The sequence below is a fragment of the Syngnathoides biaculeatus genome, chromosome 15 (genome assembly GCF_019802595.1).
Source record: "Syngnathoides biaculeatus isolate LvHL_M chromosome 15, ASM1980259v1, whole genome shotgun sequence".
NCBI lineage: Eukaryota > Metazoa > Chordata > Actinopteri > Syngnathiformes > Syngnathidae > Syngnathoides > Syngnathoides biaculeatus.
The window spans coordinates 22,000,429-22,024,604 of NC_084654.1; the positions used below are offsets into that span (position 1 = coordinate 22,000,429).

The 24,176-nt window shown below is 41.7% G+C and overlaps 1 protein-coding gene across 3 annotated transcripts; it reads right to left on the bottom strand.

The window, feature by feature from the left end:
- Positions 1–438: 438 nt before the first annotated feature.
- trim9 (tripartite motif containing 9) lies at positions 439–23,259 on the bottom strand. Of its 3 annotated transcripts, XM_061844593.1 has the most exons (11): positions 22,389–23,259; positions 17,796–17,891; positions 17,370–17,492; positions 11,293–11,403; positions 11,051–11,204; positions 9,708–9,853; positions 7,457–7,595; positions 6,440–6,469; positions 4,543–4,846; positions 3,370–3,532; positions 439–1,967 (listed from the first exon to the last, which is right to left on the bottom strand). In XM_061844593.1, exons 1-11 carry the CDS (start codon positions 23,235–23,237, stop codon positions 1,890–1,892), a joined length of 2,193 nt encoding a protein of 730 aa, XP_061700577.1. In that variant the 5' UTR covers positions 23,238–23,259; the 3' UTR covers positions 439–1,889. The 3 variants fall into 3 exon arrangements, with proteins under 3 accessions (XP_061700577.1, XP_061700578.1, XP_061700579.1); XM_061844594.1 differs by lacking the exon at positions 6,440–6,469; XM_061844595.1 differs by lacking the exon at positions 6,440–6,469 and having other exon boundaries at positions 4,543–4,900; positions 7,436–7,595.
- Positions 23,260–24,176: the final 917 nt, after the last annotated feature.

Sequence of the window (24,176 nt, forward strand, 5' to 3'; positions counted from 1 at the left end):
AAACATTTTCATTGCATTATGAAGGAATATTTTGAGCCAATCATCTTACGGGAAGTCAACTAGGTCAATCAGCTCTCTGCCTTCCCTTCACTTCTTGACTTTGATGCTCACTTTCAATACATTTAAGGACATATGACATTACATCATCGAAATATGAATGACTATATATTGAATTGAATGAATTTTAATAATGTAGTACGTATTGAATTATCAGTTGCGTGTTTATATTTGAAGATGATATACAGTGCCTTTCATCTTTTGTCTCGCTTGCCTCTCTGCCAATCAAAACAAGTCAAACTCTTTGGGCCAGTAAGCTTTCAGCATGTCAACATTTGACCAATCAGAATGCAGGACGGGACAGCACGACAATAAATCTAAATAGAAATACTTTTACGTTCATTAATATGCAAATATTAGCGACCCAGCTATTCGGTTTGACAGCCATTTATTGAATATTCACATATACAGGAAAACACAGGCTCTTATTAGCTTCAAATAATCATCATATTTGTAATCATAATAATAACGGAGCAAACATCTGGTTATGGAAGAGACAAAGAAACATTTCGTGGCGTCAAATTAGAACAGGAATAACCTCACGCGCACATATAAGCTTATGTACATTTAAATAGATCGTATGTATATGAGTCAGTGTCGCCCAGCGACCGCGCGATAATAATTCATAAAAAGCTGCTATAGGCAAACGAATCATCCGCGAATCTATTTCATCTGCTCGCCCACACTTTCTACAAGTCTTCAGTTTTTCAATTAAAAAAAAACAACACACATTTAAAGTCATTGCGGCGATCTGAGAGGGATGCTGTTGTCATGGCAACTAGCGGAACAAACACCCGATGATAACGTCCTCTTCTATACACTGTACATATATATCATATATAAATATCTACGATGCTTATTGTAGCTGGGATTCGTTGTAGCAGCAGGCGACGAGACAGGGTGCCCCAGCAAAACTCTGCTCTGCCCCGCGGTGTCTCGACGGGGCATCGAACAGCACTTTAAAGCGGGATAATAGCACCTTGCCGAGTTGTAGTAGTAATAAGCGTGTACTAACACTTACCGGACGCAACATTAGGTACACCCGCGAACGAGAGCCGACACGAGTGTTGCGCTAAAAGCCCCACGTAAAAACTGACACTTTCACTCATGTTGTTCTCGTGAGTTTATGGCACCGGAGTGTGAGTACTAAGGCGAATATGCCGGTACAACGCCTTCGCCGGGAAAGGCACGGGCGAGCAAACGCCGTTTCCGTTAAATGAGTGATAAATGCTGGATGACTGTTTTGCAGGATCTCCGGGTGAAAGTTAACAGGCTCTCGAAGGTCGCCGTCAGCACCTTTTTACACGTCAGTTTTCCGCCACTTGTCAATGGCGCAATTCCGGATAAGCGTGTGACCTTTGACACCCGCCGACGCTCACTTATCCCGCTCTGTGTCGAAAGCTGTCGTTCCTTTCCGACTGCTATGCCGTGTTGCTGCGTGAAAGTTATTTTACGTTAATTGCGCCGGCGTACCTAACATTATGGCTCGACAAGCTCGTGTGGACTCCTTGAGATGTTAAGTAAGTGCTTCCCCGGGGGCAGAAAAAAAATGATACGCCCTGACTTTTAGCCCCACACACACTACATTATCAAGCAACTAAAATATGTCGTCTGCTTAATATAGCTTACAAAACACCAACAAGATATACACTCTTTTGCGAAATAAAGTACAAAAAAAAAAAAAGACTCGTCGTCGTTTTTTCCACACAAACAGCCACGAGAAGCGCCGACGAGATGAAACGCGGTAGCCAAAAGCGTATTCGTTGAGGGTCGGGAGTCCCTCGTACTCACTGTGCTTTTTAAAAAGGTTGAGGAGGGGGCGAGGGGGGCGTTTAGCACATGTGAGCGGTAGGATCAACCTCACCCGGGGTGTAGAAATCCGGGATGGGCAAGCCGGTGTGCAGCGTCACCTGTTGAATAAAGACAAAGAGGGAGGGGTGATCGATAAGACCTCTAGAGGGCGCTCCTGCTCCACTTCAAATATATATATATATAGATTTTTTTTTAATTGTCTGAGCCACTGATATAAGAAAAAAAATAAACTGGTTAGCTCATTGGCCACCAAAGCTGAAGTCGCAGAAAGCAGATATCCGCCATCTTGATACTCCCACAACAACCGTGTCGACCTGTGCATTAATCGCCAGTTTGGTAGCTGTGAGAAAACATTCCACAGCTAAGTTAGAAAGATTTACTTTAACGCTGTTAAAGTTGGTTTGTAAAGGTTTTTTTTTTTTAAATTTATGATGAACTTAATTCACTTGAGTTTTGTTTACGGTTCTTGTTGTTGTTCACTGTTCACTCGCTGCTTCAATTTTACAGGCCGACGGTTTTTCGCGAAAAAAAGCGATGTCAATATTTTCCCAAACTTCATCAGCGGATGAGCAACAAAACGCATTTTTTGTGAAATTTTTTGATGAATTTCATAATACAGAACCCTGCAAATTGAATTTGATTTTCAAACGCGAGGAAACAAGTTGAAATTGTCTGTGTGAAATGGGACGTCGCAGAGACAGCATTGCTGACATTAGCATTTAGCTTCTTAGCTCAATGTTCGTGAGCAAAAGTAACTTCCAATTCAATGAGTCAAAGTTTGACAGTGCATCGTTTCAGTGTCCTCCATTTTTTTTTCTGTCTTCCGTTGTGTCTTTGATGTGTGTCCTCCATTTTGTTCCCTCCTTGGGCTATGTTAATGGGCCAAAAGCTGCTAAATTTTACATTTTGTAGAAGTCTACTATTTACTGTCCTCCCACACTTTGTTATCATCTCCCATATTTCCAAAAAATATATCGAACTAATTGACTTGAAATTGAATAGTTTTATGACAAAAAATGCTCGTTTTTTTGCTATGTCATGATGATAGTGCTTCACAGCGTATTTTGGGAAAAGTTAACATCTCAAGGAAATCACGGTGTTCTATGTCTTTCCTTTACAAATAGCCTTTTTTTTTTGGCTTCCCAAGTCCAATGAAAAATCGTTGCTGTTGCCAGAACTGAAAAAATGTCAAGCTCACGCAACCAGTTTTAATTCTACATGCCAAATTTTGAGGAAAAAGTGACCATAATCCAACCTGTTTTGGGAGTACCAAGATGGCGGCCGACTGGCTTCAACCAATCGACACGCCGCTAGATATGTATGCGCTATATTAGCACTCTGAGCACACAACCACGAGGAAATACTATTAAAGAAACCCTCAGGTACACAATACTACTTTTGTATGTATACATTTGAAAAATATCCAAACATATGTAAAGAACAAATTGTAGTTGGATTAAGTGTGGTTTATATTGTGGGCGTTGTTGTTGTTGTTGTTACCTGTACATTCCGGTTGAGGCTGATGGCTGGGTAGAGCGCCCCCTCCAGGCCCTCAAAAGCCACGGGCCCCTGCTGCTCGTCGTTGATGAGGAAGAGGAGGATCCTGCGCGTGAAGTCCAGCAGCACGCCGATGGTGGCGCCTTTGCCGATGCCGCCGTCCGTCCTGCGGCCACGCAAACAAACGCGAAATCCGTCCTCAGTTCCTTTTTAAAACGTCCTCGCAGCCTTTTTTTTTTCTTTCCTGATTGGTCCGTTCACTTGTTGCTAGGCGGAATACATCCGCAAAATCATAATTGGACTACACGGAATATTTTATTTGCCTTTCATCTTTTAAGCATATGAGCCATCTGTGGTCCGTGTGTCAAGGATTTTAGTAATATTTTGTGACCGTACCTAATTTGATGACGTTTTACTGTGGCTTTAAAAAGTCTACACACCCCTTTTTAAAACACTAATTAAGATGGAGCTTTGGCGTCTAAAGCCGTCAATGGCGCTGAATGTGTTTTAACTGCTAGCATGTTGGATATATACAAAAGGCACCAACATTTTTCAAAACCTTTTCCACCCTTAATGTGATTTAAAACCTATGCAACTCAAGATTTCCTTTCCGAGATGTGAACGCCTGAAATAATGAGTTTGCACAAGTGTGCACACCCACTTGGGATGTGGCTGCGTTCAGAATTCACCACATTCGAGTTGATGTTAAATAGGAGTCAGTACATACCTGGCACCATTTAAAGGGCCCCTGATTAGACCCCAGATAATGTTCAGTTGTTCTAGCAGTCTTTTCCTGACATTTTAATTTCCTTTCTACCAATCATCCGCAAATAGCTAGTCTGCAAATAATTAATGGTCATTAGAATTGCATGAAAAAAAATATATATATTTTTTTGACAAACCTCAAATATTTTTGAATAAGGGCTGAACCATTAAGCATTTTCAGAATTGGATGTTGTAATAAAAAAATGTAAAAAATGTTATTATTTTTTGTCATTAGGAAAGCCTTATGATGTAAGGTGCAAATGTAAAATAACAAAAGAAAAATCTGCAAATTATCAGCCAATTTTTGACCATTAATCAATTGCACTTGCTCTGCTTTTGAAATACATTTTGTCTTTCAGACTTTTATTTATTTAATGAATATAAAAGAAGACAGCCATTTGTGCCGATTACCTGTTGGTGTGCGAGTTGTTGTGCATGAACCAGGACCGGTTGTTGTCCACGTACATGGCCCAGGCCTTGTCGTCCTTGCCCAGCATGACGTCCTTCAGGACGTCGGCGTGCGCCACCCCGAAGGCGGGGTCGGGGTGGTTGTCGTAGCGGTCCAGCGTCATCTCCCAGTAGTGGATGCCGCGCGAGAAGGCGGCGCCGGCGAGGGCCACGCGGTCGTCGTAGCTGTTGCACGTCACCGTCAGGTTGTCGTTGGACAGGATGATGTCCGGGTGCGCCGACGCCGCGTCGAAGGCGAACCAGGCCACTGCCGTAGACGCCGGGCGACCAGTTAGCAGCGGACTAATGATTAGTAGCGCGGGTGGTATACGGGTACCACTCGTGGTACAGGAAAGAGTCACTTTCCAAGCACAGTTCATCCATCCCTCCATTTTCTTAACCGCTTATCCTCACAAGGGTTCGCGGTGAGTGCTGGAGCCTATCCCAGCTGTCAACGGGCAGGAGGCGGGGCACACCCTGAACTGGTTTCCAGCCAATTGCTGGGCACATGGAGACAAACAGCTGCACTCACAATCACACCTAGTGGCAATTTATCCATCCATGCATCCATCCATCCATCCATCCATCCATCCATCCATCAATTTTCTTAGCCGTTTATCCTCACAAGGCATGCCGGACCCAACCCCAGCTGTCAAGGGGCCGGAGGTGGTGTACACCCTGAACTGGTCGCCAGCCAATCGCAGGGCACATGGGGACAAAAAACTGGACTCACAATCACACCTAGGGTCAATTTATCCATCCATTTTCTTAGCCGCTTATCCTCGCAAGGTGTGCTTGAGCCTATCCCAGCTGTCAAGGGGCAGGAGGTGGAGTAGACCCTGAACTGGTCACCAGCCAATCACGGGGCACATGGGGACAAACAGCTGCACTCACAATCACACCTAGGGGCAATTTATGCATCCACCCATCGATCCATCCATTTTCTGAGCTGCTTATCCTCACGAGGCGTGCTGGAGCCTATGCCAGCCGTCAAGGGGAAGGTGGCAGGGTACACTTTAACTGTCTGCCATCCAATCGCAGAGCGCACCGAGACAAACAGTCGCACTCACAATCACACCTAGGGGCAATTTATGCATCCACCCATCGATCCATCCATTTTCTTAGCTGCTTATCCTCACGAGGCGTGCTGGAGCCTATGCCAGCCGTCAAGGGGAAGGTGGCAGGGTACACTTTAACTGTCTGCCATCCAATCGCAGAGCGCACCGAGACAAACAGTCGCACTCACAATCACACCTAGGGGCAATTTAGAGTGCCCAATTAATGTTGGTCACCGATGGTGTAGTGGTACACATGTCTCCCATTGGTGCAGGCAGCGTGGGCTCGATTCCCGCTCAGTGATGGTGTCGATATCTGCCCTGTGACCGACTGGCGACCAGTTCAGGGTGGAGTCCGCCTTTCTCCCTAAGCTAGCTGGCTCCAGCTTTCCCGCAACTCTTGCGGGGATAAGCGGCCTGGATCACAACATGACAATTCATGTTGCGTGTTTTTGGGGTTGCGGGAGGAAACAGGAGTGCCCGAAGAAAACCCACGCAAGGCACGGGGAGAACATACAAACTCCGCACAGTCGGGTCCGGGATCGAACCCGGGCCCTCGGAACTGTGAGGCCAACGCTTTACCAGCTGATCCACCGTGTCCTCCCAGCACAATTCGGTTATATTTAATTTTTGAGTACAACAACAATTTGGATGTATTTATTTATTAAACCTGCTGGCTTTTCATTCTTTTTAATTTTCATAAGAATTTCTCTCCGAGGAAATAAGCAGCAGGAATGTGTGCGTGTGCGTTATGGAGATGTGGAGGAAAGTCAGCAGCGAGCGAGCGAGCGAGCGAGCGATCTTACCTGATTGCATGTCGCACGGAGGAAGCCCAGCTGGGGGGGGGCAGGGGGGGGGGCAGTCAAAAGTGGCGGAGGAAGGAAAGAGCAGGGAAGCAGCTTTAGCCAACCAAAACCCAAAAAGAAACCCGGCAGGAAAGCGCAAACGCCTCCCGCTTCTCTTTGTTTTCCTGAAGCGCGTCATTTGCACGGTTAGCGCCGCGTGGCTCGCTCGCGGCGGTTCCAAAAACGGGAAAACGGAGACAAAGACGCACAGTTGAACGCTTTCATGCGAAGGGGTTGATGGCAAAACAACATATTTTATGAATTCCACGAGGACAAATCAAATATGTCGTCGTACTATTAACAAACGGGAAGAATTTCTCGCGGTTAGCCGTCGCTGTGAACGCATTTTTTTTTTTTTTACCGACATGAGTATCGAAGAAATATATTTCAATAAAACTCAATAACGTTCATACAAGATTTGATGACGCTCGTTTGGATGAAACAAAAATTATTTTTAAGAACATCGATGTGAATGTGTTGCAATCACGATGAATTCACATCATCAACAAACAGTAAAATGTGATTTTCATGGGATTCCAAACAGATTTTATCGCAAAACCAAAATTAATTTCAATAACTTTACTGTCATTAAATAAAAAAAATTGATCAGATTATTAAGACACGCTTTGGCTTTGTCACCATCGCCTGTTAGTGGACAAAATTTGGATTTTCTCATCGTTAACAAACAGGAAAATGTTTTTGGGTTTTTTTTACACTTTAAATGTGATGAAACAATTTGATCACAAACTTTTTTTGTGAATAAATCATCGATTTGATCGCATTGTTAACCAACAGCATGGAATGATCGCGATCACGCGTTGCTCTACGAAATTGTACGACTTTCGTGCAAACATATTTTCTCGCAGTGTCAAAAAAACGATTCCAACCAGATTTGCTCACATTTGATCATTTTCCAAGCGTTTGGAACAAATGAAGTAAAAAAAAAAAAATAAAAATAAAAAATGGAAGTTTGTGTACCCTGGGACGTCTGCATGACCAGCGTCTTGCTGTACTGTCCCACGCCGCTGCCGTTGAAGGCCTTCACCCTGGATTTGTACGTGCTGTTGTAGTGCAGGCCGTCCACCGTGCAGATGGTCTCCGTCCCCACGTACACTTCCTGCGAGGGGGGGGGGGGGGCCGCACAACACACACACACACCCACACAACAGTGCTTCACTGGGTCTGTACGACGGGTTGTTCATAAAAACGGGAGGGGGGCGGCGGTGAGTCAGCGTGCGCCACTCAAAGTACGCCGGCAGACGAGTGTGACATTAAAATCAATTTGCAAATGATGTCACCCGCCCGCGCAAGTTTAGGAAAATATCACACTTGTCGTCACAAACACCCACAGAAGGAATATACACACATGAATACACAAACATACATATATATATATATATGTACATATATAAATATTAAATATTAAATATTAAAAGAAAAATACATGCCTAGATGATGAATATATTAACGTTAGAAAATAAAAAATAAAAAAAATAAAAAAGACTTATTATGAGGGGTCGAAAAAAAATGGCAGTAAAAATGTATGTGTCATCATCTGAGCATGTATTTTTCATTTAATATTTTTGTCTTAAACGTTTTTGTAATTTTTAAATGTTTTATATATATATATATATATATATATATATATTTTTTTATGTCTATGTATATTATTATGTATATATATATATATATATATATACACACACACATACATATATACACATATGTACACACATATGTATATATACAGTACATATATGCAGTATAGATATATATGTATATAAAACAAATAGAAAAATTACAAAAAAGTGTAAGACAAAAATATTAAATGAAAAATACATGCTTAGATGATGAATATATTTACGTTAGAAAATACAACTCTCAAAGAAAAACTATGAAAAAAATAAAAAAATGTCTTATTATGAGGGGCTGAAAAAAGATGACATTAAAAATGCATGTGTAATCATCTAAGCATGTATTTTTCATTTAATATTTTTGTTTTGCACTTTTTTGTAATTTTTAAATTTTGTTATATATATATATATATATATACACACACATACTGTATGTGTATGCACATAAACATATATGCACACATATATATGTACACACACACGTATATATATATATATATATATATATATATATATATATATATATATATACACACACACACCTAGGGACAAGAACTGCGGAAGAGTCACCGCCAAAAATTACATAAAAGTGTAGCACAAAAATGTAAATGAAAAATACATGCTTAAATGATGAATATATTAACATTGGAAAATAAAACTCTCAAAGAAAAACTATGAAAAAAATAAAAAAATGTCTTATTATGAGGGGCTGAAAAAAGATGACATTAAAAATGCATGTGTAATCATCTAAGCATGTATTTTTCATTTAATATTTTTGTTTTGCACTTTTTTGTAATTTTTAAATTTTGTTATATATATATATATATATATATATATATATATTATATATATATATATATATACACACACATACTGTATGTGTATGCACATAAACATATATGCACACATATATATGTACACACACGTATATATATATATATATATATATATATATATATATATATATATATATACATACACACACACATACATATATGACAAATTGAAAAATTACATAAAAGTGTAGCACAAAAATGTAAATGAAAAATACATGCTTAAATGATGAATATATTAACATTGGAAAATAAAACTCTCAAAGAAAAACTATGAAAAAATATCTTATTGTGAGGGGTTGAAAAAAAATGACGTTTGGAAGTTTGGAGAAATAAAATATATTGCAAAACTGAAATTACGTTTACAAAGGTGTTTGGATGTTTAATATTTAAACATAATAATAATATTATTAATAATAATTTAATATTTGAAATGGGAAAAACAAATTATAAGAGGAAAACAAAAATATTTTTCTAAATAAAAATAGTGAAAAAATATATACAAAGAAATTTAGTGTAAGTGTATATATTTTTGGGAATTCTAGAAAGACTACAAAGATATTCAAAAAATCTCAAAATATGGGAAGAGAGGTAGAAATATTGCCGCCCCCCCCAAAATTAATAATAATAATAAAAATCGCTGAAAATTATTGCCTGATGACACTGGAATATTACAACAGCGGCAAAGGAGAGGGTAGGTGCTGCTTTTAAGGTTAGCAAGAGCGCAGCTAGCTAGCCTCGTAATGAAGCGAGCGAGCCTACCCGGAAGTGGCCGCCGTCGCCGTCGTCCAGCTCCAGGATGTAGCCGTCCACGGCGATGGTGGAGAGCGGCGGTTGTTTCCATGACAACGTGGCGCTGTTGCTCTCCGTGCAGCATTCTTCCAGCTGGAGCATCGGCGCCGACGGCACTGACCAACGGGACGGGGGAAGAGGAGGCCCCAAAAATGTCAGTACGCGGGAAGCTCACGAGAAAAAAAACAAACACGCGTTTGTCTCAGATCACCATCGTCGCGTTAATCACTGTTAGCATGCTAAGGAAGTTAGCCGCGCTTGCACACTTTAAGAAGAGACAAAGCAATAATGCTCATCTCATCCCCCCCCCCCCAAAAAAAAAAAGATGGAGACAAAAACCAGTGCTGTGACACAAATTTGAGAAATGAATACAAAATGTGATACGAGCACATAGAAATATTTGCTTGAGAAAATACTGCGAAATAGATTCTAAATATTCAGGCGGGCTCCTGCACTCCCTCGGCACTTGTGCGGATAAGCAGCTCAGAAAATGGATGGATGGATATTTAGTACACTTGTACAGTCAAAGCGAAAAAATATGTCATAAAAAATGTATTATGGCAGTAATATTAGCAAAAAATACCCACATTTTAGATGAAAAATGAAATACGAGCAAATATAGAAAAATAGTCTAGCATGACAATGAATACAAAAATATTTGATTGAAATGCACAAATATTAGTAGGGAAAAATTAAGAGGAAAAAGATCATTTCAAAAAATATAGTAAAATATACATGAAAAATATAAACAGAAAACAGAAAAAAATAATAAAAAAAGAACTCTCCCGTGACACTTGTGAGGATAAGGAAATTGAAATTGATGGATGGATATTCAGGACACTTGCACAGTCAAAGTGAGCTAAAGCGATAATGCTAAAAAAATATGCTGTAATAAATATATTATGGCAGCAATATTGGAAAAAAAAATACCAGAATATTAGATGAAAAATGAAATACAAGCAATTATAGAAAAATAGTTTGGCATGACAATAAATCCAAAAATATTTACAAAATGTTGCATAATATTAGATCAAAATGCACAAATATTAGGGAAAAATAAAGAGAAAAAGAAAATAAAAAAAATATATATATATAATAAAATATAAATAAAAAATACAAACTGAAAAAATGCTAAAAAATATATTGAAACATCACAATAATTACAAAAGCATTCAATTAATATATAACGGCTATAAACTACACAAAAATAGATATAAAAATATTCCAAAAAGAATAATTAAAATTTGAAGCAGTATTAATATTATCTGACGTTTATTGTCTAAGAGATGGGAAAAGAGCAGCGGCGGTCGAACCTTTCATCTGCACAAAGTCCAGCTGGTGGACGGTCTGCAGAAGCGGGGCGCTGTCCAGCGTCAGGTCGAAGTCGCTGCTCATCCTCGGCGTCAGCGTCCCTTTGCCCCACTGGCTCTCCGTCATCAGCACCCTCCGGATCAACGCGTCCGAGATCTGGCGGACCGTCGCCCCCGAGACCGTCGGTAAGGAGGCGAAGGAGAAGAAGGAGAGAGAAACAAAAAAAAATAGAGGCCCGGCTCACCTGGAGGAAGCCGCTCGGGTCGTTTTCTTTGATCACCTCCAGGCAGTACTCCATCAGGCCCGTCGTCTGACGCAACTTCACCGTGCAGTGCGAGATCTGGTCGCGCACCACCTGGAAAGCACAACCGGCGGGAAGGACTCGCTGAAGAACTGAACCCACAAGAACGCAAAGATGAAAACCTCCACGCCTCCAATGTGATAAAAAAAGTATTTTCAGTAGAAATATTCATCCAGCCATCCATTTTGTTGGCCACTTATCCTCACGAGGGTCGCGGGGGGGGGGGTGCTGGAGCCTATCCCAGCTGTAAACGGGCAGGAGGCGGGGTACACCCTGAACTGGTCGCCAGCCAATCGCAGGGCACATCGAGACAGACAGCCGCAGTCACAATCACACCTATGGGCAATTTGGAGTCTCCAATTAATGTTGCATATTTTTGGAATGTGGGAGAAAACCGGAGTGCCCAGGGAGGAACATGCAAACTCCACACAGGCAGGTCCAGGATTGAACCCAGGACCTCAGAATTATGAGGCAGTCGCTTTACCAGATGATCCACCGTGCCACTGAAGTATTTATGAAGTATAAATAAATAAAACAACACAAATAGACAGATGCATATGCAAATATGCATGCATATTTGGGCTATGGATTTTTTTGGGGGGGAGGGGGCGAGCCTTTTGCGCGTTTTTTTTCACTTAGTTAAATTTTTTTGGGACCCGATCTCGCACTCATATTTTTCCCCAACTAAATTTTTATTTCATGGCAATTAAAATAAGCGTCAATGATTTGTATTCACAGATTTTCACTACTCGCGGTCAGGGGTGGCCCCCCCCCCCCATCCCCAAATAGAAGTGGGCCATTCTACAACAATCCTCACAGGTATATATTCTTTATCCTCTGCAGAGAATGACTGCAAAATCTTACTGAGTCACTTAAAGTCATAGTAGAAGAAGGATCATCTTCATTTCTGTCTGCATGACAGTGCCCCCAGTGGCCAAGGCGGGCACACCACAGGGAGCAGTGCAATGAATTGGAATTAAATTATGATGCATAGTGTTCAATTCAATTTGATTGAGTTTGTTACTCTATTTAATCTATTTTTAAAAGCAAAAAACAAACCCCATCCAACGGAATAAGGTCATTTCAGCATTTCCAGTCATATCGACAGGAAAGACGATTTTTAGGGTTTGGCGTCGCGAGCGCAGAAGAAATCGAACCCGCGGCACCGTATAAAGCGCGCAAATCGTTTGGACAAGAACTGCGGAAGAGTCACCGCGACGAACGACGAAAGGTCCCGTCGCCGACGGAGGCCGAGCGACACTTTCACACGTCGGGATGTGTCGACACTTGTCCAGTTACATCACCGGGGGCTAACTACCATAGCGACCGGCAGCATCCCTCCATCTTTTCACGTTTTTTTTCTTCTTTTTTTTTTTTTTCTTTCTTTTTTGCTCACGCTAACATCTCCGAGCACGTGGACATCGATCCCAACATTCCCAGGCCGTCTATCTGTCACTGTTGCCGTCCGGAGAGCCTCCTTATGGAAAATAGAGTGAAGGAAAACACACACACACACACAGTGGAGACGGACGAAGGGTTGCTAGGTAACAGTAACCTGGTCGCGGCTGCGAGGGGGCAGATAAAAGCGAAAATCCTGCGGAGAAAACACGGAGGATGACAACCGCGAGCAGTGTAGTGCGACACATAACATTTGACATTCCTTTCCCCCCGGTCGTGCATCGCTCGTCACTTGTTGCTAGGCAGAAATGAAGGGGCAGGAAGAAAAAGAAAAAAGGGGGGGGGACATGGACCCGACACGATGATGTTTCCTTGTTCATTTCTGCGTCGTCGGAAAACTGATACAGGACGAGGAGACGTGGCGAAAACACGCGTGGGGCAGTATCGTGCTCGTAAATCCCCTTTCACGAGCGGACACAGAGCGACAGTAGCAACAAAGAGTTAAACACGAAAACGTAACTTGAAATTTTTAGCACCATCTGCTGGTCCCTGTAGGGCAAGATCTCACTTGCCCCGGATTTCGAGTACGTTCCGGCGAGATCGTGGCAAATTAGCATCACACGCTAATCCCCTTTTACGAGCGGACACAGAGCGACAGTAGCAACAAAGAGTTAAACACGAAAACACAACTTAAAAGGATTAGCGCCATCTGCTGGTTCGGGCGAGGCACAATTTCCACGATGGCTAGTTTTGCGTGCTAACTTTTTACAACGGCTGGGATGGCAGCAACAGGAAGTCAAACACACACCACTTGCCTGTCATGCTCAAGTGAAAGTGAGTTCCTGCTCGAGCGCGGCTGATTAGCTTTCAGCGCTAGCAAAAACCGGGGCAATGCTAACGTAGCATCAGGAGGCGACGAGCTTTTGTTCGGAATTCAAATAAAAGTCAAAGAAAAAGCAAAAGAGCTGCCAGAATCCTTCGTCGCTCGCTAAGTGCGCTTGAAGCGCTCCCGACGTTACCGCCCCACAAATCCTGCCTAGCAACAAGTGACCAAACAAACGACGACCTGACCAATCGCATGGATTATTTGTTGTTATTTGTTTGTTTCACTACATTCCTATTTTTCACGTCGGCGTGTGAAACTCGGCCGGGTGAAAGGAGGGACGACGCGTTTAATCACCGAGACAACCGCAACACGGCCGCAGAGGACGGAGTTTTCTGTCGCCGGTGCGGTAAAAATCGGAGTCGCTAGCGCCTCATAAAGGCTAAACGCTCTCTTCTGGCTGGCTGATAACATCAATACCACGCTCAATTATTTAGTTTGTCTCTTTACGGAGAAATGATCCCGTTCTCGGGGCGTCTTTAATCCTCCGGGAGCCTCGGGGGGGTGTAGATGCAGTCGGTTCATTCCGGGCCACTGAGTGCGCTAGTAAATATTCAGCGGCAAAGTGAGACTTGTGCAGGCTCTTTTGTGCCCAAATCCTCCTAAATAAATAAATGTAACCGTTGCTGGGCTTTTGAAGCGCAGGGAAAAACTGGGTCTCCGCGAGGTTTTTCGTGCTGTTGACCAAGGATTTAGGACTATCTGACTAATCTGGACAAAGACATACCACTAAAAGTCATGGGGGGGGGGGGGGTTTATACAGCACCAATAGATAAATAACAATATAATAAACAAACAAAATGAAAAAAACAAAACAAATAAATAAGCAAACGGGCAGATAGATAGATAGATAGATAGATAGATAGATAGATAGATAGATAGATAGATAGATAGATAGATAGATAGATAGATAGATAGATAGATTAGATAGATAGATAGATAGATAGATAGATAGATAGATAGATTAGATAGATAGATAGATAGATAGATAGATAGATAGATAGATAGATAGATAGATAGAAATGTGATTGGCTGGCAAATGTCCCCTGCCTCCTCCCCGTTGACAGCTGGGATTGACTCCAGCACTCCTGCGACCTTTGTGAGGATAAGCGGCAAAGAAGATAGATAGATAGATAGATAGATAGATAGATAGATAGATAGATAGATAGATAGATAGATAGATAGGTAGATAGATAGATAGATAGATAGATAGATAGATAGATAGATAGATAGATAGATAGATAGATAGATAGATAGATAGATAGATAGATAGATAGATAGATAGATAGATAGATAGATAGATAGATAGATAACTGACAAAAAACACGTTGAAAAAAAACATAAAAACATGTTTCCAAAATAAAGACATACAATACAAATTTTGAGATTTTTTTTTTTTTTGCTTCTGTTTTCGAACGAAAATCGGTATTAAAACGCCTGCGACAAAACACGGAAATAACGTAACGCGCGCGGCACGATCAGGTGACCCAAGACGCGCGTTGTTATTGTGTATAACGCAGACTCTGTAAGCAGACGTGGGAAATATCGATTCGATTTTCGAACAAATCGGTTCTCGAACCGCCTTCTGGAACGGATTGCGGTCGAGAACAGAGGTCGGGTATCGGAATTGGTATTGGTAAAAAAGTATTCGAAAATTGATGGAAAAATATAGTGAGCCCTTGAATTCCAAATGAGACCACGTACAAGTTCAACGAGACGCAAGTGGCCATTTTCTTTCATTTTGCTTCGACTTGAGAAGTCATTTTATACAAAACGTGATCTGAAATGTAAAAGTGTTTGAGTGTTTGCACTTCCACGCCACCGTACGTATTCCGTTGGGCATCTTCTGGATCTTTTTCCACTCACACATTGCAGTAAACGTGTTGGTTCCGTGCCACGTCGAAGATTTAGGAAAGGATTTGGCCAATCTGGCTAATCTGGACATTGGCAGATGGGCGGGAGGCCCCCCCCCTCCCCCCTCCCCCCTCCAACCACACACACACACACACACACACACAGAAATGTAGATAATATCCGAGTTAGCGATTGCTGAACAGGCTTTAGCGTCCTGTATATTGATTTTGTTGCGCTGGCTCACAACACCTCCACGTGCCAAACATTGCTTCTCGCCGGCGTCCAAGCGTGAAATTGGAAACACTAATGCACGCCTCCCTTCGCGCTTGCCTCCAAACGCGTTACGCCTCTCACTCGTCACATTAAGAGCAGCGCAAGGGTGTAAAAAAAATAAAAAAAATGATTGCGAAAACATCATCAGCAACTTGGTCATCATCGCCTCGATCTACATGGAATAACTGCACAGTTTTTCTTGCTCATTCAGTGGTGGGCCCTGTAAAAGTGTGAGGGAGAAAAAAAAACTCAACTAAACCAAAAAAATTTACCCAAGGATTAAAAAATATTACCGGAAAAATACAAAAACAGTAGGTGTAAAATGCAAAAATATATGAAAAAAAAGTAAACTAAACCAAAAAAATTCACGCAAGGATTCAAAAATATTGACTGAAAAATACAAAAACAGTAGCTGTAAAATGCAAAAATATTAAAAAAAAAAAAAAGGAAACTAAACCAAAGAAATTCAACCAAGGATTCAAAAATATTGACTGAAAAATACAAAAACGGGAGCAGTCACATGCAAAAATACTTGAAAAAAAAAGTAAACAAAAAATTCACCCTACGATTCAAAAATATTGATTGAAAAATACAAAATGGTAGCTGTAAAATGCAAAAATATTTTGAAAATTTTAAATATTGGAAAATAATACAAAAATATTTAAAAACTTGTCAAAATTTATAGAAGAAAGTAAAATATGGGAAAAATACACTACATGAAGCTTAAACAAAAATCCTATATAATAAAAAAAAAACAATAAGATGGAAAAGAAATCTGGAAAATATTAGATGAAAAACACAACAGTATTTAATATAAATTTTGGAAAATAATCAAAAAATATTCATTAAAAAGATATTACAAAAAAGTGACAAAATAATATAAAATTATTTTTTAATCCGACATGACAGAATAGAGAATAATATAAAAAGACCAGACAAAATAATTGAAAAGATGACCCCCCCAAAATTCCCAAATATTTGATTTTACCACACAAATACAGAAGGATGAGTCAAAAATAGTAAATATTAAAAGAAACAAAAATATTCCCCAAAAATAAATATATATATTAGACCTAAAATACAAATACTTTCCACAAAAATATTTGTTATTAAAGCCGTGTATGGAAAAGAGTCTACAAAAACATTTGAAAATATTACAACTGTATTAAAAAAATTCTAAAATATTTGACGAAAAACGCAAGCTCTAAAAAATGTTAAATCTATTTTTAAATACACAAAAATATCATACTAATTATTAACCAGCACAAAGACAAATAAAAATATTGAAGAAAAAAACCCAATATAAAATACTAGAATATCAATAAAACTATTTAGCGAATACAAAAATATTTGGCAAAAATATCAAAAGGTACGAGACAAATCTATATTATAAAATGAAATCATACAAACATTAGAGTAAAAAATAACCTTTAAAAAATTCTCAAGGACCCGTGCCCGAAATTGAACAGGAAGTTGGACATTTGTTTTGAAGGGGCCAAAACCGGAGTGAAGCGGAATTTGGTATCCAAGACAGACGGGCAACAAGCATATTCCCGCCGGGCGGGGCGGCCCCCAGTTTGTTTTTTTTTTTTTTGGGGTGAGCGCGCTTTACCTTGAGCTTGTGTTCGTGCTCTTTGTTGACGCAAGTGAGCAGCTGAACCTTGCGGCGGTTGAGCGCGTCGATGAGGGCGTCGCACTGCGCCACCAGACACGCTTCGAACTCCACGCCGTTCTCCTGCGGGTACCGGCCCAAGCAGAAAAAGTGGAAAACTGGCATTTCCGTACTGTAAACAACCAAACAATCGCAGAGCACGCAAAGCAAGTCTTCCCTACAAGTTCTTGGAACTTTTTCTGCTTTCCAAGTGTGAGCGGTTCCTAATAGTTCTGTAGAATCCCGCGATAGTATCCAGAAGACAGAATGACAGATGGATCGATCATCAACGCGACACCATCATAACACCGCCGTTCATCACGAATCCCGATTTTCCACGATCGCCGAGTGGCGTTCAGTGTCTGCGGGAAAACAAAGCATGCGTACCTGGATGAGCTGCACGGTGTTCCTGAGCTGCACCAAGAACTCTTTGGCCTCGGTGGCTCGGTCCGAGAGCCCGTTGAGAGCCTGAGACAGTTGACCCTGCAGGGCGACATAAAACCGCAGCGTTAGCGGGAATTAGCTGCTAATTAGCATTATCTTGCCTCTTCCAATCAAAAGCATTAAAAAAAACAATACAATCATTACAAATCGGACCCCAAAATTCGAACCCCGGTCTTCAGAACTGTTTGGCCAACGCTCTAGCCCACAGGTGTCAAACTCAAGGCCCGGGGGCCAGATCCCGGCCCGCCACATGATATCATGTGGCCCGCGAAGCCAAATCCACAGTGCCGATTTCCATGATTCTTGTAAAAATCGGGACCAAAATTTAAAATTGTCATGTATCATAAATGGTAAAGTTGCATTTTTCTGTTACCAAATATGAATAGTTGAAAAAAAAACACTACCCTTGATTTCTGATTCCAAAACTGCTTCATAAATTGATGATGTAAATGTGATGAGACGATTCAATGTTTTTGTTTTTTTGTTTTTGCTTCCTCTGAGGGAAACCAGAACTACAATGTGGCCCGCGAGAAAAATGAGTTTGACACCCCTGTCACCCACTGTGCTGCCTAAAATTATAATAATTGGAATTTTAAAAAAATTACGATTCAATATAGTAAGTTGTTTTTCAGCTAAAAGTAGCTAATAATTAATAATTTGAAATATAAAGTCATTTTATTTGGTAATATTGTACGTATTTTCAGTTAATATTCTAATGAGAAATTTTAACAATAAAATAAATGAATTCTTACAAACATATTTTTGCTGGTGGTGCTGGTGTCATATTTGGAACCCAGTCAAATATTTTTGTTTTTTTGACAAGGAAGCAACAAGTTCATCACTGCTGCTTTATTGCCAAAGGGCATCAAGAGGTTATGTGACAGGAAGTCCCGCACAAAAGTTCCTTTTCGAGGTTCAAAACGAAATGGTGGGAATGTACGGCGTTGCGGGGGGGGGGGGCGACCTTGTGGGGACCGCGTTTGTATTGATGCGAACGGAGACAAACACAAACGGATACACTTCAGAGAAAGCAAAAAAAAAAAAAAATCACTGACGTTTTGACGCGCCCGCGAGGGGTTAGCCTTTGACCCCGACGTTTGGGAACGTGACACGGCTGAATGCACAGCTGAGAAAAGACCAAACGTGGAGAAAAACATGCAAGCTTGGAACAATGCTAGACGGCCATTTGGTGCGTTAAAAGTAGAGCAAGGGGTGGGGGGTGCGATTTCAGGGATCGCATAATAAGCTTAAAAATGATTTCACTTGATTTGAGTCGGTGCTAGCGTTGAGTTGTTTGGCATCCTATTAGCGGGGCGTGCTAGCAATGGCGGCTTGACCAGCTCTAACGATGGATTCCGATTACAGCGTTATGATAATTAGCCATCGCAGTGTAAAAATAAATAATAATTACCGCAATTCCGGGCTTAGAAGCCGCACATTTTTTTTCAAACCTGCCCCGCTAGTTAGCGTTAGCGCCGCCACGTTAGCGTTAGCACCACCGCGACAGCGTTAGCACCGCCGCGTTAGCGTTAGCGGGGCTGCCCTAGCGTTAAACTCTTTCTGTGTACTGTGGCTTATCACCAGGTGCGCTCTGTAGGCCGGGAATTACGGTAAATAAATTGGGTTGAAACAAATTCAAATGAGATCATAGAAAATCAAATGCAAAAAAAAAAAAAAGTCAATAAAAATATCTGCGATAAAAACAATGGCATGAAATTAAAAAATGATGATGATCGTCAAATCAAGCTGATAAATGACACAAATATTAAAAAGATAAAATGAGGAAAAGATTTTCACCAAATGGAAATGGGAAAAAGTTTAATTGAGTAACCCTCTTCATTTTTTAAAGGTGTTTTTTTTCTTTTTTAAATTTATGATTTGATAATTTATGCATCCCGGCCCAGTTGATTGGGGGTGGGGGTGGGGGGGGGGATAAATGCCTGCCGTGAGTAATTAGCTTAGCAAAGAGAGTCGTAGCCTACTTTCAATGAGAAGTCATTACATGCGCACGCACGCGACTCATATTTCATATTTTTAGTTGACACGGTCCACTTTTCACCATTAGACTCGGTAGCGCTTGACTCCTTTTTAGGAAAACATTCAAGCAGACTGTCGAACACGATGACACATTTATAATTCATCACTCGTATCATCCATAATGCACGACGGCGAAGCTGTGAAATGCCCATTAAAGTCATATTAATAATCATTAGAATAACACCAAAAAATGGTGGGAAAATGGAAGCGATATTTGACACACGTGGGAGAGCAGTACATCGATTATCATCTCAATTAAGTTTTGGGAAGTATTCACAATTAATTGTAATATTTTATTTGCCTATTTTGATTAGGAAAATGTCAACAAAACATATTGGCTGCAATCATGAAATAACAAAAGAAGAAAAATAATTGATTAGGTAAGGCAAACTACTTTTTGAAATGACTGAGTTCAGTGAAAAAAAAAATACAAATATTACAAAATATAAAAATAAATTCAATTGACATTGTAAAAAAAAATTGACAGGATAATCATGTTGGGATAAACTACAGTTAAATATAGAGAATAAATGTAAAAAAAATAATCAATATTTTTTAAAAACTAAAACAAAAGAGCTTTAAAAATACATGCATTTAGTTTTATGACAATGAATAGGTTGTATATAAAAATTTAATTATTTTGAATTTAAAATAGCTTTCTTAAATAAAAAAAACAAAACATTTAGTGCTGATTATGAAATAAAATAGTATAAAAACTAAAAGCTTTAAAACAATTAAAAACTATTTATATTAAATGATCAAGGTAATACTCAATGTAGAATATAAAACAAAGGAAAATTTAATAAATTCCCCCCAAAAATTGGTTAAATCAAATTAGCAAAGGTATTCCATTTAAAATTTAAAATATAAAAATATATTGAAATAAAAATTATACAGCGAGTCTACAACTAAAATTAAAAGGTATTCCGTAAAAATAAATATGTACTGATATGCTTATTTGCGTACGGCCTGATAACATTAAATATAATTGAAGGTTTTAATATGCATAACGTCACGTGACGAAGGGCGTAAAACCGGACCGTGTATGCTACGCTAGCGAGCATAACTTCAGGTCGGCGACACGACGGTTGGAAGCCAAACTTGCTCAAATTTTCTTTTTTTTAAAGCTGATATCTTCGGACACACTTAAATACATGTTTATCATTCCTTTATACAAATGTGTATCGAATGTTTAATGGGGGACGAGCGGCTTTTACGTCGTGCGACATTAGCGGATGCTATCACGTACCTTGCGCGAGATGGCGGCAAGCTAGCCTGCCGACTCGCCGGTACGTCAATAGAGGAGGATGAAGAAGGGGAAGACGAGCGAGGGGACTACTAAAAAGCCGAAGAGGACTCTGCTGCTTTTTGGTTGCCATGGCACCCGGCCGTTAAAGATAATCGGACGAACACTGCGTGGAATAAGTCTACACACCCCTGTTCAAGGGCTACGTTTTTGTGATCTAAAATCAAAAGAGATAAAAAATGAGAGCAAGGTGAATGATCCGTACAACTCAAAAGTAAAAATAAACAAGTGAGATATTGTGGTTGCACATGTGTGCACACCCTATTAGAAGTGGGTTCGTGGCTGTGTTTACGATGATTTTGATCACATTCAAATTCATGTAAGTGGGATCAGGACACAGTCTTTTGTGTGTTAAAGTGTATAATTTGCATTTTTTTTTTTTTTTTTTGGCGTACTGTCCATCTGTGTGCAGGTGCTGCATGTGGTGGTCTGGCGTACAAATCTCACAAGCTGCCTCCCTTGCCTCCCACCACAACCCTAAAATAGCATCTCGCTCCGGTCCAAATACCCGTCAGTGTGTGTTCAGCATCGCAGGCCGCAGCATTAGGGACACCTTCACAGTCTACTCGGGCGAGCCGGTGTAAGACCTGGAGGAAAAATTCCACCCGAATGAGGACCGAGGACCACTTTTGATTGGCGGCGGCATTCGAAGGTGTTGCAAATATTTTTGCCGGTAATGGGAGGGTCGCGTTATTTGAAATTTTGAAATGTGCTGATCAAAAATGACAGCCAGATTGTGGTTGTCATGGTAACGGACGTCACCATCACCCTGTTTCGAGGGGGTTGTGCTACCTCGTGCAATCCACTGCTCACCCCGTCATCCTAAAAAACACATCTATGTATATTTTGTCTAATATTTGTATTTTGTCGCACATATTGTATTTTTAAAGTAATTTTTACATGAGTGTATATTTTTCATCCATTTCTTCATTTTTATGTACTATCCATTTTTTAAAATGTTATTTATTTTGTCTCAATATTTGTGTCTTTTTTTTTTGTACTTTTGACCAATATTTTTGTCTATTTTTTTTTTGGGTGGGGGCGTTTAACATTTTGAGTCATTCGTCCCACTTTTTTGGGAGCGGGGGTGGGGGGGGGGGGTGTTAAGGTTAACGTTCCTAACCAAGGTTTAAGGTTTCTTAGTCCTAAACTCATAAAAGTGAGGCGCGCACGAGTGCGGGTCTCCCTCCCACCTTGTGCAGCTTCCACATGGCCCCCAGCGCCTTGACTTCGTGCGTGCCGTGCTTGCCCTCCTCCAGGCACTGGTAGCACACGGGGGTCTTGCACTGCACGCAGTACATGCTCAGGTTCTCCAGCTCGTGCTCCGTGCAGGTGGAGGTCTTGCGGGGCGCGGCGCGGCGACCGGGCCCCCCGACCCGGCCCTGGGCGGGCGGCACCAGCCGGTGCTTGGCGAGGGGCCCCCGGGGCGGGTGGCAGCGCATCCGGCACGGCTCGCAATACAACACGTCGCACTGCTCGCACATGACGGCGGCCTCGCGGGGGCTCCTCTCGCACAGCTGGCACTTGAGGGCTGCCGCCCGGCCCTGGCGGTAGCGCTCCACGACGCCCTCCAGCACCCGGTTCCGGGGGAAGCCGCGCAGACCCCGCTCGTCCAGCAACAAGCTGCGGTGGCACTGCGGGCACGTGAGGCACGAGTTGCGGGGGATGGGCGCCTGCAGGCAGCCGGCTTGCGCGGAGGGCGGTTGCGGGTGAGCGTGCGGGGCGGCAGCCGCCGGGCCCGGGGGGAACACTCGAACCCCGTTGGGGGACTTCTGGCACGGGGTGGTGGGCAGGCTGACGAAGCCTCCGTACGAGCCGTAGCCGCTGTCCGCCTCGCTGTACAAGCTCATCTTGTCCAGGTCCAAGTAGTCGTAGTCGGACCCGGAGGCTCGGCTGCTCTGCGGGGACTCGGCGTCGGGGGTCTGGACCAGAATGTTGCGAGCGCACGCCAGGCAAATGTTGTGAGAGCACGGAAGGATGATGGGCTCGCGGAAGAAGGAGCCGCACACCGGGCACTTGAGCTCTTCCTCCATCTCGTCCATGGCTGCGCGGGTGCGGGCTGGGAGGCGGGGAGGGGGGGGGGGGCACGAGCCGAAAGAACCGCGACCACCGCTCCGCTGTCGTCACGTCGAGTGTCAAGCGAGTCCACCAGCCGCCGGCTGGAGGCTGCAGCCGCGCCGGGGGAGGGGGGGGGGGGGGAGCACCCGACATTTTGAACCAATAAGCGAGCGGCACCTGCTCCACTCGTCTTCCTATTGGTCCGCTGCTGGAATCCACTCAAGCAATTGGAGGACTTCAAAAGTTGTCTCTGTCGACTTCAATCAGCAACTTTATTTCTGATGAAAACAAGTTTGTCTTTAAAAATAATACATGTACAAAAAAATACAACACAAAATATACTTCACTGTGGCACATTTACATCCTTTTGGAAGGGATTACCAGGATACCAATTGCATCTGATTTTGTAATTAATTATGTATACATTAAAACAATAGATGTATTTTATGTGTATTGAACTAAAGTAGTATTTATTTCATCTTAAAAATGTTTTATATTTTACCATTTTTGGATTGATGTACTGTTCTAAACATTTAAAAGTTCATTATGTTAATATATTAGATTATTTATATTATTATTATTATTATTGTATATCTGATAGATGTCATAGTCTAAACGCCTGCAAGATTGCTCTGAAAACTTTCCTCCGCCAAAAGTTCCGACCGTCTTTTAGCAAACAGACGACAAATGGCAATTTGATCCGCGATACAATATTTCCCCGGCTCTCCGTGTTGATCCGCACCAAATGGCGGCCGAGGAGGCCCGCCGTCTATTTTTGGGAGCGTCGCGCTCGCCGACGCCCGCGGCGCGACGCCATTGTTCTCCGTGCAATCCGAGTGATGGGCCTCATCATATTTTGACAACGGATATTCAGAAAATGAGCACATGCGATTGGTCGGGTGAGGAGGTGTAAACTAGCGTAC